Source organism: Panthera tigris, chromosome F2 (assembly GCF_018350195.1).
Source record: "Panthera tigris isolate Pti1 chromosome F2, P.tigris_Pti1_mat1.1, whole genome shotgun sequence".
NCBI classification, from domain to species: domain Eukaryota; kingdom Metazoa; phylum Chordata; class Mammalia; order Carnivora; family Felidae; genus Panthera; species Panthera tigris.
Genome location: NC_056676.1, coordinates 10,728,050 through 10,746,636, shown reverse-complemented (window position 1 = coordinate 10,746,636; position 18,587 = coordinate 10,728,050). Strand labels below are relative to the sequence as shown.

Here is an 18,587-nt window from a genome sequence, read left to right as displayed (position 1 = left end):
TCATGTAGGATAAGAATAAAAAACAAGAACAGGCTGTAGCAAAAGGCAATGTGGATTGCAGAAGGAGAAAATGTAAACAGGATACCCGGGTCATGGAATATGTTAAGCAATATGATTAAAAAGGAATGCGAGTATGTAATTAAACAGACAGGGGGAATGAGATCTTCCAGAAACCAGGTGAGAAATTTCCTTTCCCTTGTCACTAAAATAGGGGTCCTGGGAGGGTTCAACAGGGGCAGGGGTAATGGCTTTAGCCAAATGGCTAAAAAAGCGTCCAAACAGGTCAAATGAAAAGAGATTGGAAGGATCCTCTGTTACTTTCCTGTGACCCAGTCTCTTGGTTCAAGTCTCAAAAACAAGCCGTCTGATTAGCAGTTTTACCTCCTTGCCAAGCATCTCCCGGTGAAGACAGCCTTTCCATAACACAAGGCAGTATGTTAGCAAGGATGGCTTTTGTTGCAAATTTAGACACTGAAATTGTGGTTCCCGAGTTCATTGGCCTTTTCCCCGGGTCAATAGGAGTGGAACTGTCAGGAAGCCATCAGTCCGGGCTGCGGGTCTGCCTGCGCAGTTCCCCGAAAGAGCAGAGTTGTGGCCCTCTGCAGGGATAAGTAGGTGTCCTGCGAGCTTTTCGGCAGCCCTCACCTGCTCACTGGTTCCCACTATCATTTTATTGTTTAATTTCAAAAATGCAATTTCATTCCATTAAGATAAAGGCAAGACTTTCTCTCAGCTACTTAGGAGGAGCACTGGAATGAACGCATTACGTATGAATGGGGCTATAGTTTGTTTCAGTGTGAGTTCTGTTCAATGGCAAATACACCGAAATTCCTTTATAATGATGTCTAAACCCTCTCCTATACTGTCTGTAGTTGTTTGTTTTCTTGGACATGACCCATTCCACGACAGGTATAGACCCACTTAATGATAGCTGTAGCTATGCTAAAGCTGCCATTTATCAAGAACATTCTGTGTGGCAGACATAGATTAGCAGGCTTTTTACCTACCTTATGTTTTCACTTTCAATGCTCAACAGAACCCCATGAAGCAGGTTTTGAAACAGGCTCACAAAGAGGAAGAAATCAGCCCGAGAACCCACACTAACAAATGCTTCAGAGAACCTAGATGCAGTTCCTGTCTTCTGGACTCCAGAGCCTCAGGTCCTTCCAGCACGCTCTTGGCTGTTCTTATCAGTCACTGAAGGAATCATTATGAGTACTCTCGACTGACCCCCACATCTATAATTTTTAATAATTTTATAATTTTTAATTATATATTTTTATAATTTTATAAATATAACATATTTATAATATAATTTTATAATTTTTAATACTACTTTAATGTTTCCAACGGTCCCTTTGTGGCCTTGAAAAGTTCATACGTATTTTGGAATTAGCCAAGCCTTGTGTTAGTACAGCCCGCTTCAAGCCACATTCCATGACTCTTGGCTTCTGTTCCCTGGTCACACAGTAGAGCTGTCCTATGGCACATCTCAGCACCAGCGACATGATGACATCTCCTGTGTCTAGGACCAGTGAGTAGCTTCAGATCAGAGAGAATCTGGTTAGGTAGCAATAATATAACTTTGAGTTCTTGGAATCATTTAGATCGTATAGATTGGCTGTTATTTTGAGCAAATCACTTTGCATACTTCTTTGTTTCCAATTTACCTTTCGTGAACCTGGTGAAGAGGCAAGATAAAATTAAAAATATTGGCTTGAATTTTGTGCCACTATCCCTGAATAATTTCTCCATGTGTATGGATGGTCACCATTGGCTTTTCTCATTCCCCGGGGAGAAGGCAAGCTCTATGGCTCAGTCTGCTGGTAAGATTCTGATCTCTAGACTAGAAGGGGTAACAGGCACTGTGAACAGGGATAAGGAATACGATGCCACCTTGAAAGTCCATACCTGTTCTCCAGAATTCTACTCTCGAATCAAGCCCTGTGGGATCCTCAGAGGACCTGGGGTTGACTCCTTGGTGGTCTCTAATTCAGGCTTAGAAAACACAAAACAAAACATAGTCCTGTTTCTCATGAAATATGTAAGGGCCTTAGAAAGGATTCTTGGTCCCAAGACAACTGGAGAATGAAAAATACTTGAAACTCATGGCCTTTCTGAGACTTGAAGGAAGGAAATAAGCCCAAGTCAGAAGGGCCCTAAGTCAGTAGACAAGTGTAATAGGTCCACTGTATCACCCAAGGATGACCTCAACAGAAGACTTTTGGGACTACCCATCCGCTGCTTTCATCACAGTGTCCCTGTTCCTTTGCTCAGAATACCTTCTCGTCGGCTCTATACTTACCTGTATGATTAAGCCCTTGCTGCTGCCCAGGCATGGGGCATCAGACCTGCTGTTCCCAAGGGATCCTGATGTGGAGCTGAGGCTTCCATGGGGTCCTTAACTGATGTTCTACCTGTAGGAGGGACTAGGTTTCAGCAACTTCTGAGAATCCAGGAGCCCCAAACCCACCCTCAAAAGTCCTCTGGGACCTCTGTGTCACTACAGAAGGGCGAGTGCAAGCCATTTCAGGACAGATCAGCAGGCCACACTACCTTGCGCCAGCCTTTCTCGAGCTACTGAAGCCTTCATGTCTCTAGCAGGATAGTTTTGTCTTCCTGACATGCTGAGAGATTAACCTTACATACTGTGTCGTCAGCTGACCAGTGCAAAGTCTGGGGAATACAGGGTATTTATTCAAACCCTTGGAATAAAAGTGATATATTCCCAAATTTCTTGCCTTTAAAAGGTCACCTTAGCTTTCATTCGGTCATTTATGCATTCATTCAGTGATTCATTTGTTAATTCATTCAATACACATTGAATACTGACTCTAACCAGGCAGCCTCAGGGGGAATAAGGAAAATACTGAACCATATCCTCTTGTAATACATTCCTCCAAAAACTGTGATTTTTCTCTAATATATAACTTACTATTGTTAAGTCAGACTTACTCCTATTAAGTTTTTGGAAATTAAAATAAAGATGTCATGTCGTAGAAATCAATGTTGAGGAATTAGCTAATTCATTTCCACATTAAAAAAAATAATTAGTAATTAGCCTGGCATTGAGGTTTTTGTAAGTTCTGTGACATTCTGACGTTTATACAATTATTATGATACTTCTCTATGGCATCAATTACACTGTAATAGGCCCCTGGCAAATAACCATATCGTGACTTCTAATGTAAAGAACAGGAACTACCGGGTAACCTTATGCTGTTAAAATCCCTGATCCACGTAACTACCCGTTACCATTTAGGTTGTGGAATCCGTGGTTTTGGTACATAAGTGCATGGATTAAATAACATTAATGTGTAATTACATGAAAATAAACAAGGTAGCTTTGTTAAATTGCAGTACAATTGTTATCGCTGAATGTAAAGTGACACCAATTAAACCTTCCTTTAAAACACCACAAATTAAGATTTAACTACTGGAGAAATGCATGTAAAGCTATGGTATGCCATGGATAGAATATCCCTGAGTACTTTCTGAGGTTTAATAGCATTTATAAAATTAAAAACATCTTTTCCCTTTATCCCTGGCATTAACTGTATGTTACTTAGTGAAGTTTCAAACAGACACCATTTAATTCTTAAAAGATAAGCATCAACAAGTTCAGCCTTTGAAGTGTTGACGCAAAGACAAATTATGATTTCTTGTGTTCATATAGAGTAAATATTTTAGTGGGATAGGCATTAGCATGGAATTTCGGATGAGGAAAGACCTGATACCGAAGCTAATGTTAATTCTTAAATTATGAAATTTTGTTGATCAAAAACCATTGGGTGTTGGCAACTTGGTATCATTCAGCCTCATAAAATAGTAGCAGTCAAACTGCTTCTATGTCACAGCGTATATCCATCCCTCATATATTCTGAGCTGTTTACCAGCTGAGTCAAAGTTACTTAAATTCTGAGCCTCAGTTTTCTCTTCAGGAACACAGGATAACGTAGCTACACACAGGACTGTCACTGAGGATTAAGTGAGGACGACATAGTCAAAGGACCCAGTACCGCGCTTTTTACAAAACCAGCATTAATAAAAGTGCTTCCTCTCCCACTTCCCCGCTTCAAATCTTTTGTGCTTCTTCTTAAATCAATACTTGTCCCGGGAACTGTTGGTTTAGATCCATAGACTCAAGCTCTAAAATACATCAAGCAAATGAGAATTTAATCAAACTTACAATTTTGACACTGAGCCCTAATGGGCTTTTCAGACAAGAGATCTAAACTATAAACAGGAAGCGCTGGTAACTGATGTTGGAACTTTCAGAGCTGGTGATTTCTTAGCAGAACTTGAGATATCCAAGAAAACTTATCTGCAAAGATGAGTCAAAGCTTGCCTTCACCTACCCCTAGTTTCTAACCCGCACGTGCCTCTACGTGACCAGGTCTGAATTCCAGATGTTTCCAGTAGCGCTTCATTTCATCGTGCCTTCTGACAGCACCTAAACAAATATATTAAAACTTGTACAACATTTAGCAAGTGCAACTCGAAGACTTTCTTTCTGTTAGACAAATAGACGCCATCTGGAAAAAATAACCCCAGGCGCTTGGACGCAGGAGCATGAAGCTCATTGGCTGAACACCCAATGAATACCTTACATTACTTTCTTTGGCTCCTACCCTCTGCCTGCTCATGGCAAATCCTGCACACTTCAGCAGGGTCTGTGCTGTTAGACAAGAAAGTCCTGTTACTCGTGTACTCAAACACTATGAAGACATGCCTAATTTGAAAGATAAGCTTGCAAGAATGAACCGGACCCAGATCGTTTCCTTTTTATTGTAACACCTGCTGCATAAAGGACTAGTAGATATCACTCTGCCTTGATATTAATTGGAAACAATATTTTATTGTTCAGTCTCCCCTCATATTTGCAATGTTTACCGCATTCCGTTTCAAACGGGAGTGTCCTCGTATAATCTTTCCTTCCTTTCTCTTTCCTTTCCCTCCCTTTCTCTTTTCTCTAAAGCTGCTTTCCAAAGGGAAAAGCCCCACATATGTTGTTATTTGTCTTACTGATTGACTTTTATTCCTAAATTCATATTATAACAATGTTAGTGTGATTTTGCCTTTCAAATTAGCTGAAAGGAAACTGAATGACTGTAATATTAGTTATCAGCTTTTAGAGGAAAGCCAAATAGATGGGAATTGTCAGAAATCAAGAGAACAATCTTCACTTTATTTTGATGGTATAATCTTCGTGGGAAAAAAATAGCTTTTAAAGGCTTTTTTTCCCCATATCAAACTTTCTCTGCAACCACACTTAGGCGACATGCTTAACTTACTTGTTTGCTAATTATTTTTCTTTTGCCCGTTGTAAACATGCCGCTTTTCAAAACTCTAAAGTGATTTCCCCAGAACTTCTGGAATTCATTTTATGACGTCTCATGACCTGAGCAGTGGGGGGTCCTATGAAACATGTTTGATTACACATTAATTTTATAAATTGCCTTCCTTCCCCCCAATTCCCATGAAAAAGGTATTCAGTTAGATTAAAACTCTGGAAAATTTCAATGGGACCTTTGAAATCAATGTTTCAGTTCAGTTTCTCGGAAAAATAAAACTGCCTGATGGAAGTACTCTTTCTACAAGAAGTGCATATGCCTTTGAGGCATTTTTGTTTTCCATGAATAATAGTGAAATGACAGCAGGGTAATCTGCGTGTTTGAAATGTCTTGGCCAAATCCAGGATGCTGCTTGTAATAAGATCTGAGGGCTCATGTGTATTTGTTTGTGGTGATGAAGAAGATGGGAGTGATAATTTGCAATGATGTCGTTTGTCTTTTCAGTCTTACCCTGGTCCAAGTCTGGAAAGTGAAGACTTCAACATTCCACCAATCACCCCTCCCTCCCTCCCTGACCACTCACTGGTGCACGTGAATGAGGTCGAACCCGGTTACCACTCTCTGTGTCACCCAATGAACCATAATGGCCTGCTACCATTTCATCCACAAAACATGGACCTACCTGAAATCACCGTCTCCAATTTGCTGGGACAGGATGGAGCACTGCTTACTAACTCCATTTCTGTGGTAAGAATCTGCTTACCAATTTGTGGCGGGGGGTGTGGTGGGGGGGGGGGGAGTGAGGGACGTAGTGAGGGTAAGCTCGACTCTAACGCAAGAAGCTTTAAATTGGGGTAACACAGGGTTCTGAAACTAAGCATAAGTTTTTAGCTACGGAGAATGTTCTCCATAGATTCCTAAAGCCATTTTCCATTTTATATTTAATTCAGGGGAAAAAAAATCAATGAATTACATGTTTGATCACTTATATTTATAAGCCAAACTTCTAAATACTATTTGACACTGAATGCCCTGTCATAAAGTTGACAGACTTCTCATCACAAGGCAGATCCTCACATCTTCTGACCAGGGACTTCTTTTAAACTGGATTTCATTTTATGGAAAGCAAGAAAACAATTTTCCTTTTTTATTTTGGAGGTACAATTCTAGTGATTAAAATTTATCTCCCTCAAAGTGTTTCAATCTGTTGGCCCCATTGGCCCTATGAATCTTCAAATGTTCTGTAGTTCTCAAAGTTAGTAGGAATGTGTCTCCCCCAGAAAACGAGCAAAAAGTACATTTCCAGCTTCTACCCAGAAGTCCAGGGATCTGGATTTTTAACAGGCAGCCCATGTTTGAGAAACACTAGCTTATCACAAAATCGTTCCTTCTGATTTTTACGTGATCTTAAACCTTAATAATTTCTCTGTCTATATCTCGAGTAGTGAAAAATATTTTCAGTGGTATATGGCCAAGGACAGAGCTCTTTACCATGTCCTCAAACTCTCCCTGAGGTTAACATTGACTTTTAATTAGCACTCTTTGGTTTCCGTTGTTCAATCACTTAATAGTACAAGTAACTCAATTGTCATTTGGGTAAGTCACTGAACAGTGCTGTCATGTTCACAATGAATAAATTGATGAATTTGCTCATATCATATTGTTTCTGATAGGCAGCATTCTTATTATCACTTATCTAAATCATTTGGGGATGTAGCTTTAACTTGAGTGGCTTCGCAAGGTTTTTCTGTTAATCACGAATGTGAAGGGTGGGGGTTGGCAGGCCGTGGGGGTGGGGGAAGAGTCAAAAGAAACCGTGCAGTAGTTTTTGGAGAATGAATCCCAGAGTCTAATGCCATGATAGTGTCTAGATTCTTCTAAGAACTGGCAGCTAGCCCAGTGGCCAAGAGAGGGGAACTCATTCACAGCCGTAATAGTGGCAGAAAACTGCTATCCTCCATTTTTTAGATTATCTGTTACCTATATAGATTTGTCCTACGAGTAGGAGTATTAACTCTGGCTTGATGAAATATAAAATGGATTTTTAAACAAATGTGCTAAATTTGTAAATCTGAATAATGTACTTCAAAGTGGTCACCTTGAAAAGTCTCATGTCTGGTCCACTTTGGGGTGAGGCCTTCAGACCCAGTTCATGAGTCAGTCAAGCGTCCCAGGGGTTGCTTTTCTAGGCATCAGCTATTCATTAAGAAGGAGAAGAAGAATGCATACAGTATCTACAGTACCCGGTCAGTCCTCGGAGCTTTCTCAGGGTGGATGGAGTGGGGCCATAGAAGGGGTGATGAGACATAATTTAAGTCTCAAAACCCTTTTTCCTTTATATCATTTGCCTTCTTAGCATTCCTAGGACTGCCTCAATATACCATTCACTCATTAAGAGATGCTTCTTCGGTATATATGTGCGTACATAGGTTGTATATAACATACGTACATACGTGTGTATATTCTCAGTATATATGTGTCGAGGATTTCTCCAGAGTGGCCATGATGGCAATCACACTATCCTTACATGGCATGCTCAGAACTGGACCTGATCACAGCATGAAATACACCACTTTCCAAGCCCTTCTTCCACGTGCTTTTGTCTTACTCTATCAGGAACCTCACCTCATCCAAATTTCTTTATGCTTTCTTCACCCAACACAATGTCAAAAACAGGACTTTAGGTATTTTCCCTTCAAAGTGGTATTTCCTTTGGAACTTTTAGCACTGAAGAAAGCAGAGGGGCCCTGTTGGCCTAACCTAAGGTTAGATGAAGCTCTAACGTGCCATTCCGGTTCTTGGCAGGGTGCATCTAGCAGGATCTTTCATAGAATGGTGAGCCTTCCTGATACCTCCCAGACCACATTCCGAGCTGAACATCCACTTTGCCTACTCTCAGTACTGGCCCTACCATTTTATGCTGTTACGTAAAATGCTGCTCCAACAAATAATCCAAAACTTGGTGAGGCTTTGGATGGGCTTTAGCACTGTCCGATAGAACTTTCTGTGATGATGGCTTTTCTGTTATTCATACTGTCCAATAGCAGTGTTCATTGGCCAGTAGGCACTTTAAATGTGGCTGAGTGACTGAAGAACTAATTTTTATTTTATTACATTTGAATTATTTTACATTTAAGGTAGCCACACGTTCCTATTGGCTACTCTATTGGATAGCTTAGGTCTAGTTAATGTTGATTCTAACATCAAATCTATATTAAACCCATTTTTAAGCCAATGTGGTCTTGGAGAAAGTAGCTTTGGAAATTAAATTTGCTGTATGAATCATCTTTCAAGAGTTGGATCTTTGGCTGGAGTCCAGGAGCCAGAGTCTGCTATAGTCTATAGTTGCAGTAGAAATCTAATAAAGTTGGAAGGGCCGACTTTATAGGAGTCTACTAATTCCTCTGAGAAACAAGGAGCCTCTTCAATACTTATTTTGAGCTAACATGTGTCTAGAATGCCATTCATCAGCATGTACATTTTAAATGCTTACCATGATCTAAATGTTTCAAAGTGCTCAAATGATCGATATGTTTTAAGCTGGAAGATTTGGCCAAAGACTTCAAAAACCAAGCAAAGGACCATGGGCTTGATATGATGGATTCATAAAAAACATTGGCTGCTTTCACTCAGGGTGAGAGCAATATGAAAACGGTATCATGGGAAAATCCTTCTGGCGTCTTCCTGGATGGATAGCGGTGGTAAGAAACGAGTTGTGCAAAGTCCATGGAGCCTGTTGTCATAACTCAGGCAAGAGGTGTTGAGGAGATATAGAGGGCGGTGACAGTGAGAACAGAAAGATGGGCTACTAAACTGTTCTCACATCATTCCCAAGTACAAACAGATCTGAAAATGAACAAGCCTTCATATAGCCACATTTTATGTTTAAAAAGCTCTCAGGGGTTATTTTCTTTGAAAGGAACTTTAGGACTTACAGAATATTTTCTTCATATTTCTTTGTAAAAACAAACAAACAAAACTCTTTGTAAAACAAACAAACAAACAAACAAACAAATTAAAAATCTTCCCTAAAAATTTTGCTCATGCCTAATGTGATCTCAAAATTGAACAACCGAACTATTGGTCAGTTTGCCAATCGTTGAAATATACTTATGAATAGTGTACAATTCAGGTCATCAATACTCATATCGACAAGGCAGTAATGACTACAGAAATCAAGATGGAAAAGCTGCCCACCTAGAAATTGCAGTGTTCTTTCCCAGCCCTTCTGTCAAGGTCACCTTCAATAATAAAAGCTAACACCTGTAGATTCTAAATAATAAACTTGTTGTGATTCTTAAAATCCTATGAGTAAGGGCCACCCTAGGCAGACTTATGTATGGGTTCAACTGTCTCCAACTGCATTCTCCAAAAGCTTTACAGAATTATTAAAGCTGAGCTTTTGTTTTTAGCGTGGTGCTCACATCTTGGTGTTAGTATCTTCACATGACAGAAGTTTAGAATTTGAATGACTCACAGGGGTAGAAATATTTTAGTTCTCACTTAAGCATTATATAGATTATAGAGATTGTAATGTTTAATCTATATGCATTATTATGTCATATGTTATCTTTCATATCAGTTGTTATATATAATATGTCTTTCCTGAGATTTCATTTTAAAGATAAATTTTCTAGTATCTGCTTGTTCTTATCCCCAGTGGCAACATAAGTGATACAATTTGACTGAATTTAAGCATTTCCTACAAATGTCTAATGTATTAGACGTAAAAAAATTTAGTCTAATTAGAAATCAATGTCTGAATGAGTATTATTATCCCAACTTCACAATTGGAAAATGGAAGTTTGGAGTGGTTAAGTGACTTGCTCAGTGGCTCAAGCCACTAAATATGCCAGCTTTCTTATCTAAAAAACAAGGAGAAGGGCGCCTGAGTGGCTCAGTCAGTTAAGAGTCCAACTCTTGACCTAGGTTGAGGTCATGATCTTGCAGTTTGTGAGTTCAAGCCCCGCGTCGGGCTCTGCACTGTGGCAGAGCCTGCTTGGGATTCTGTCTCTCCTTCTCTCTGCCCCTCCCGCACTTGTGTTCTCTCTTTATCTCTCTCCCAAAATAAATTAAAATACTTAAAAAAAAAAATAAGGATAAAAATAGCCCTTACCTCATGGGGTTAAATGAACACTGAAGAATCGCTTAGACCAGTTGTTGGCACATAGGAAGCATTATATAAGTTTGTTAAATAAAATGGGAAAAGCAAGCCTGTATGACTCTTTTGGAAGAGTTAAAATGCATAAAACAGAAGATTTTCCCAAAGAGTTATTTATATTTCAATCCTTAATCTTCTTCACAATTGTTGGCCGGCGGGGGCTGGGGTGGGGGTTGGGGGGGGAACAATAGTAAGCCTGCTATTAACCAAAGAAGGCTTTATCTTTTACTGAGTGTCCTTATATACCAATATCATTTAAACCAACATCTTTGGGCTAGACTTCCTCAGTTCAAATCCAAGCACTGCCACTTACCAGCTATGTGACCTTGAGCAACTTACATAATCTTTCTGTGCCTCAGTTTTCTTATCTATAACATGGCCATGATGAGATGGTTAATGAAAGAAGTTATCTGTGAAATATGTGCCTGTCACACAGTAGGTGCTAGATATATTCAGTGGGAATCCCTTTCTGATCAAAAGGTCACCAGGGTAGAATATCGAGATTGCTTCCTGAAATTTATCATAAATAAATCTGTATGGAGGCTGAAACATACATGGGGTGAAATTTCTTCCTTGCCACGTTTCCCAGCACTCCCTTTTTGTATCTTCTTGCTGGTGCCACTTTATAGGTTAGCAGTCAGTTGGGACTCTCGCAAGAATTTAGATTTCTGGCTCTTCAAAACAGATTCCATTTTCTTCAAGTCCCTGCTTTCTAAGCCCAACCTATAAAACAGGGCAGAATTTCTATTAGTATATGCTGTCAAACAAGGGCCAGTTAGTTCGGATTCTCTAGGTCCAAGTGACACAGCTATTCATGACCCGATATGCAAGAGTCCCATTTTTTCTCACTGTTCCCTTGAGTTATTTTGCGTCAGAAGAGCACTGGAACGAGAGTCTGGAAGGCCAGGGCCTGCCTTGGATAATAAGCGTGGGCAATGTACCGTACCCCATCTGAAACCAGCAGGATTGGGCTGGATCCGAGGGTCCAGATTACGCTCATTGGAAACAGGGGAAGGCAGGACTCAGCCAGACTGGTGTCACACTTGTTCATAGTTCCTACAAAAGTTCCCTTGAACGAAGGATTCTTACGCCCAAGAAGATGGAAAACCACAGAACTGGTTGATCGCTGAAACTCTTTCCAGGGCTAGCACTCTCCTATGATTCATACTCTACTGACCACACAACTGGGATCCAGAGTCACGACTCGCTCGGCTTTTTACTTTAGTCACTTAGTAATTTTTCCTACCATCACTTTGGCTTTCTCATTCCTCAGTGTTTTACCTGTCCCTCCCAGAGCCTAAATGGTTATTAAGATATTTGAATCTATTGAACAGAACATTTCTTTGAGTGGAAAATGTTGTTCTGCCATTAAGGAGAAAGTGATGTTGCTTTGTGGGACCGGACGGTGTTTTCATGTTGTTAAAGAGAAACTACAGGACTATTTTGGGAGAAAGGTTAAATAAGAAAATGTCTGTATTAAGCATTCATGGTTCAAGAAAAATCCTTTGATTCCTACAAACTGAAATCAAGAGCCTCTTCTTTTTCTCTCCACTCTGGCACATTCGCTGCTGGGTTTAATCATGGATTGGTGGAAGGAAAATACAACCTTGTATAAAGTCATCCAACCCTCGCTGCCTGGCCTATATGTGGCGATTGCTTGTTCTTTGTGCAGTCAACAGAAGCTCTTTCATACAAAGAAAAACCGTGCAAAGTTTCAGAATGGCCTCGCAGAAAGGATTCATTTAGACCTGAGCTTTTTGTGCGTGTGGTTCCTAATGACACATTATAGAAAATTTACAATGAAAAAAGCCACAAAGGAGATTTCAATTTCTTTGAATGCTTCAAATTTCCAGTTCTGGAGTTTAAAATGGAAAAAGATGTTAAAAGGCAATGGAATCGGGGGCGGGGAGGAGGGTGGTTGTTTCCCAAATGCCTTATTTTTCCAGGCAACAAAAGCAAAGCATAGTGTATATACTCAGATTTATTGTCACTTTCAGCATTCAGTCACGCCACACTTTGCATTCGGAGGCCACCGTCCAGCTGTTTTGACAACCATCACCTCAGAAGGTGCTGTGGAGGACACACGAAACTGAAGCAGAGGGTATTCCTCTGGGTCTGTAGGCAGGGCTGTACATCAAGGAAGCCAGAGGTATTACAGCAGCATGAATTTCTAATATGTCGCCATTATGGAAAGGACCACTGGCACATTGAATAATGTGGCTTTCAAAGCCAAGCCGAAAATGTGATTACAGACAATTTGATTGCTGTTTTTAAAATAAATATTTCCAAAATCTTGAGATATTTTATTTCACGTAATGCATCAAGTATGTAACAGTGGACCAGAGCTAAATGTCTTTCAGGACACAAAGGAGCTGATGATGTCAGCCCCATTTCGATATGAAATAATGGAAGCATGCGCTTAAAATGGAATGGATGTCACAGTGGTTTGTTTCTTTCTTAAAAAAAAAAAAAAAAAAAAAAACAGGAAAAAAAAAGCAATAACAAGAAATGATTTTGCCCGCTTTGACAGAAGGAAAAAAAAAAAGATGAAGAATAATTATTTAGCATTATGCCACAATTCGTGAAATGTTTTTGGCAATTACAGCCTGGTTTGGGCTTTTGTTTCTTTTTTTCACAAATTATCCTTTTTTTGAATGTTGCAGCACATGAGAGCGATGTATTAAACCACTTTAATGCCGTGAGGACATGAGCTGGTTTTGTTCTTATTTTTGACCATGTATAATAAAAGTGTGTGGTTTGGGGTTTTTTTTTTTTTAATGTCAAATTCCTAATAAGGACAAAAGTAAGTGTTTGTGGTGCAGCCCTTTCTTTGCTCAGAACAGACTACTTTGAATGTGATATCGATAAGTAGTCCAATGGACTCAGTATGTTAATGATTTGGGACCATCTTTTAGGGCTATAATAAAATATTATTCCAAACTGGAGTTCTCCTTAATAACATCCAGGAAAGGAGCCAATTTAAAAATAACACTTTTCCTTTCTTATGCCAAGTAAGAAAACTCAAGATTGACTTTGTATATAGGGCCTGTTGTACTTTTTCTTCAACCCTTGAGTTCATATGGATGTGTGCCTCGCCCATGCACGGAAGAAGTTAAAAAGCTATAAACCCAGTTATATAATATACAAACTCTGGGAGTTATTCAATCCAGCCTCTTTAATTCCAGGCAGGAGTAAACCTAAACCATTTAAGATATGTGGTTTTCTATCAAAGAGCCAAGATTCCACAATTTTCCTTGGTAGCCTGTTTGTGTTTAATTAACCTTGTAACATTAAGTTAAATTGCAGTAAGAGATTTAGATTCCTTCCAGGAAGTTCCTTATTAAAGTTAAACGAAAATCTCTTACTACAATTTTAGTCTACTTTGTCCGCTTCAGACTTCTGGATGCTGGGAGAACAGTTGATTTCAAGTGGTTGACATTTATCAAGTCGTGTTGTACCTGGCCCAGACTACCCCAATTCCTGTAACCCGTCCTCAAAGATCATATTTTTCAGCTTTAAAATCAAATTAACATCCTTTTTTTTTTTTAATTCGTGATCTTAAGGAATACTGACCACAACGAGAGGCGGTGCTCGAGACAGGGCCTGAGATTACAGATTAATTTCTGATTTTTTCAAATAATTCTCTGCCCCCATGTGGACATTTTATGATAGGCTCTTTAATAGCATCACTGATTGCTGACATATTTAATTCTGGGCCCGTCGATCACTCCCACGCATGTTCCTTGCTATGTTGGTGTCTTGCCAGCAGTTCCCCATCTTGTTTCTGTGTAACTCATTTCACGTCCTAAAGGCAAACATCTGGAAAGGCCGTGATGGTGATGCTCATCAAGTCATTTTTTTTTTTTTTCTGGCTGGGTATCCATTATTTAAATAGTCCTCAGCAAACAAAGAGTGGGGAAGAAAACTATAGTTAAGCCCTCGTAATTGTCCCTGGACAAACACATTCTAAGTAGGACCAGGAGAAGGACTCTCTGGACCCCGGTGTGAGGCTTCAGCCACTAGCTCTCACCTCTTAAATTGTTAATAAAATGGTCCTTAACGTGTGGAGGGGGAGTTTGGGCAAAGCAGCACAGAACCTAGAGGAAACAGCGGTGGGAGCAGGGAGGAGAAACAGCAAACAAGGCTATTTGTAGGAATCCTGTCGCTGACGGCTCCGTCCTAGCTTGTGTCTCCTGTTTATGGTCCCCCTCCTACCCTTTCTCTGAGCCCATGCTCATTGCTGGATTCTCCTCCCCATTTCGGGTCCCCGAGGATGTTCCATCCTCAGCCCCGTACCCTAACTAGTAAATGATGACACTTCATATATCAAGTCCTCACTGGGAATCAGGCCCCAAACTGAGCGCTTCACACATGTCCTTGTTGTCTCTTTCCTTCCCTTGCTATTCGCCATTAACGCTCTGGACATGCCCTCCCCCCATGGAAAAGAAGATTTCATGTTCCCTCTCGCTCCCCCTGGCGAGCTCTTTACAGATAAGAGGACCTAGGTACCTTGAGAGTTTATTTGGTTTCATTCCTTCATGTGGAAGTTGTTGCTAACAATGTAAGTGGTCCACCACACTTAGTAAGAGACCCTGGTAACTATTTCTGATCAAATGAATGAACTCATTTGTCCCCACTGGAGCCCTAAATATTTTCCTCAGACAAGTGCGGGATCATTATTGCTTTTATTATTTTTTTTAATTTCTATTATTTTTTTAATGTTTATTCATCTTTAAGAGAGACAGAGAGAGAGAGAACGAACAGGGGAGGGGCAGAGAGAGAGGGAGACCCAGAATCCGAAGCAGGCTCCAGGCTCTGAGCTGTCAGCACAGAGCCCGACACGAGGCTCAAATTCATAGACCGTGAGATCATGACCTGAGCTGAAGTCAGTTGCCTAACCAACTGAGCCACCCAGGCGCCCCCCCATTATTGCTTTTTTATACTGACCCTTCTAAGCTGTTGTTTATCTTCTAAAATGAGACAAATACTCCAGTTTTTTAAAAAACTATAATGTCACGTCATGGGGTCTAAATATGTCTAGCCTACTATGATACTTCCAATATAGCTAAATGCGTTTCAGCTCGAAATTTACCTCTAATCTTATAGTCTTAATACTTGAGTCAGCTTACTGCTAATTACTCCTAACCTGCACCACTATTAAATTGAAATATTTGACAATTAATTACAATGTATTAGTTGATCTTCCTGTTTCGATGAATGCTTTTATTTTCTGAGTAGAGCTATTTTTATGGAGAAAAATTATCAGTAAAATTACAAGACTTCTAAAGAAACATATTTCTGCCTAGTCCCCCAAAATCTGGGAGGCAGAAGGGGCAATGTGGAGAATTAGTGTCTATTAAAGATTGCCTCATATGACCAGTGAAGGGTTTTTATTATTATTACAAATTGATTTAGTCTTTGACTTGCCATTTGCTTGATTCGTGCAAGTAGATTATTAACATTAAAATGTTGCATTATAAACCCATTTAGTCATGGAGTCATAGGAGAATTAGGCTAAAATGCTTTTCAGGAGAACAATGAGCCAGTCTCATTTCAAGACACCAGTTCCTTCATTATTCATTAACTATTCTTATCTAGAGCATACGGGAACATTTTAAGAGCAGGTTTTGGGTTTTTTCCATTTCAGTTTTTTCCAGTTTGAAAGTTCCAAGTTCTCTAATGTGGACAGTCATTACCTATAGGAACATAATATTTGTCTTTTTCATATTAGCCATTTATATACTTTGCCGGGAGGAACATGTGCACCATTGGTGGAAAGGTACAAGGTGTTACGGGATCTTTGACCATTTGGTACAGTTGTTAAAATACTAGATTCAACTTTCCTTTTTTGGACCATTTAAAATATCACAAATGCCATAATCACCCAGAGAACAGATCTTTTTTCCTTCACCTAATAAATATATTTAGCATTCTGATGAATATATAATAACAAAATTAATAGTTGAACATCTTTGAATTTAATGGAATGTACAAATTCCCCCAGGGAAATCTAAGTACCATTTAACAGAGGGAGGATTAAACTCCTCTTTGTAATTCAAGATAGCAGTTCTATTTTTGATAGGCATGATACTTTCTCAAAATTTATTGCATTTGAAAAGTGTTTTTCTTTAGCATTTAAGGAGTTTTGTTTTTTTAAATCAAAAGCTTGATTGTCTTCCATAAAATATTAGCCTTGAAATCAGCCCCAGAAACATATTACACTGTTAAAATTTTTCATATTTTCATATGCAGTGCATATTTAATCACACTCTCTACTAGTCAGCAGACATAAATAATGGCTTACCAAATGGAGACAGGACCATACTTCTTACATTATGAAACTTGAAAATGAGCTGGATGAAAAATACATCCCTCTTTGGTTCTTTAGACAGTACATTCATAAAGATTATTGCTGAAAACATTATATTATTAAGACTGTCAAAAGACAAACAGAACCCTTAACATGTAAAAGCATTTTCTTCCCATCGTGAGATTACACATATCTCATGGCGCTTGAACAATTAACAGGAAAAGAAGACTCCAGCCCAACCATGTGACAATTATTCAGATACAGAGTAAAAGTAGGCTATTTGCTATTTGCGTCTGTATTTATGTATCTCTCTGTCTCCCTACCTAAATATATGCAGTTACACATTCATCTGTTGATTGTGCTGGGACATCTGGGACTGGTACCCACTGTTAAGAGATCAGTGGCCTGCGAAGGCCACTTCCCCCTGGGCAGATGCATATCGGACCTTCCATTAACAATACTTTGGGGCGCCTGGGTGGCTCAGTTGGTTAGGCAACCGACTTCAGCCCAGGTCATGATCTCCCTGCTCGTGGGTTCGAACCCGCGACGGGCTCTGTGCTGACAGCTCAGAGCCTGGAGCCTGCTTCAGATTCTGGGTCTCCCTCTCTCTCTGCCCATCCCCCATTCCTCTCTCTCTCTCTCTCCCTCAAAAATAAATAAACATTAAAAAAATTAAAAAAAAAAAAAAAAGAAAAGAAAACAACCCAGTACTGTTACCTGGGATATTTTCTTGTTTATGGGATGTTACTGAGCAGCCTCATTACTAATTATAGCATTGCAGGAGGCCAGCCTGTGTTTCCCAGCAAAGGGCAGACCCTGCATTTTCCGAAGCTGTGCTTTGCTGTGGCATTTCACCGCACCCATCCCACTTGTTTGGGGTGCCTTCAGTTGTGCCTCAGATCCGTAGATGTCATGTGCAGTGACTGTTGGAATCCCTGAGCTGACAGTTCTCTTGGGAAGAGGAGGGTTACACGTAGGACACGCGTGGAAAATCTGAGACCGTGTTAAGATCGGATCCTCCACTGCGGTGCCCTCCTTAATTGTTTCGGGGACCGTGGTGAGTGGTGGTCACCTGCAGAAGCGGACTAACGGTACCGGCGTCTTGGGAAGCGGCGTGAGGGCTGGGACACTGGCTGGTTCCGGGCGGGGCGGGGCGGGGAGTGGCCTGGACTTGACCCTGCCTGGCCCCTCACAGGCTGCCTGTGACTTTGGGCCAGTGACTTCTCCACTCTGTGCAACGCTTTCGTCTGGTGGTGGCGACCGAATGGGTCTCGGAAGCGCTCGACCCATCAGGTCAGCCGAGTTTCATCATCCGCCTTCTCCGAAGTCCCATGGCTGGTTGTCTGGGTTCTCCGTACATTACGTGTGTTTCCGCTTCTGATTGCTGCTGGCCGTGTTCCGCGTGACATTCTGCCCTGAGCGCCACAAGGCCCTGAGCCCCTACTATTACCAGGTCCCAGGCAAGGTGTTTGACAGCGTGCCCCGACTGCCCACCATCACACCAGGAAAGGGTGGTGTAATCCTTCCTTTATGTAGGGGGGGGCTGACGACACAGAGGCAGGCCACACAGGGGGGCAGGGGGGAGGTAGAGAGGCAGGCAGGCCGGGGGGATCGTAACCCCTCCATTTCTGGGGAGCCTGGGGCTGTGCCTTGCCTGTGGGGGCCCAATAACTTTGCACTGAAAGTTTTCATTGAACCTTTCGTCCTCCAGGGCCTCCTACATAGTATGTTCTGATAAACCCTGATGAGCCATTACTGTTCACCGTGGCCTCACCAGCCCAGATAACATGTGCCACTCAGCTCTCTCTCTCGCTCTCTCTCT

At 40.7% G+C, this 18,587-nt stretch overlaps 1 protein-coding gene and 1 long non-coding RNA gene across 4 annotated transcripts in view; one reads left to right on the top strand and one right to left on the bottom strand.

The window, feature by feature from the left end:
* TOX (thymocyte selection associated high mobility group box) overlaps window positions 1-18,587 on the top strand; it is a 305,466-nt gene that overhangs the window by 171,621 nt on the left and 115,258 nt on the right. For all 3 annotated transcript variants that reach the window (XM_007084817.3, XM_042973510.1, XM_015538751.2), the window contains exon 3: window positions 5,799-6,041. In XM_007084817.3, coding sequence (XP_007084879.2) covers window positions 5,799-6,041 — 243 coding nt within the window. The remainder of the gene's footprint in view (window positions 1-5,798; window positions 6,042-18,587) is intronic.
* On the bottom strand, window positions 1,361-18,347 carry LOC122235076. The gene is made up of 5 exons (XR_006213192.1): window positions 17,483-18,347; window positions 11,010-11,178; window positions 2,306-2,417; window positions 1,912-1,998; window positions 1,361-1,681 (listed from the first exon to the last, which is right to left on the bottom strand). It is a non-coding gene; the product is annotated as an uncharacterized LOC122235076 (long non-coding RNA).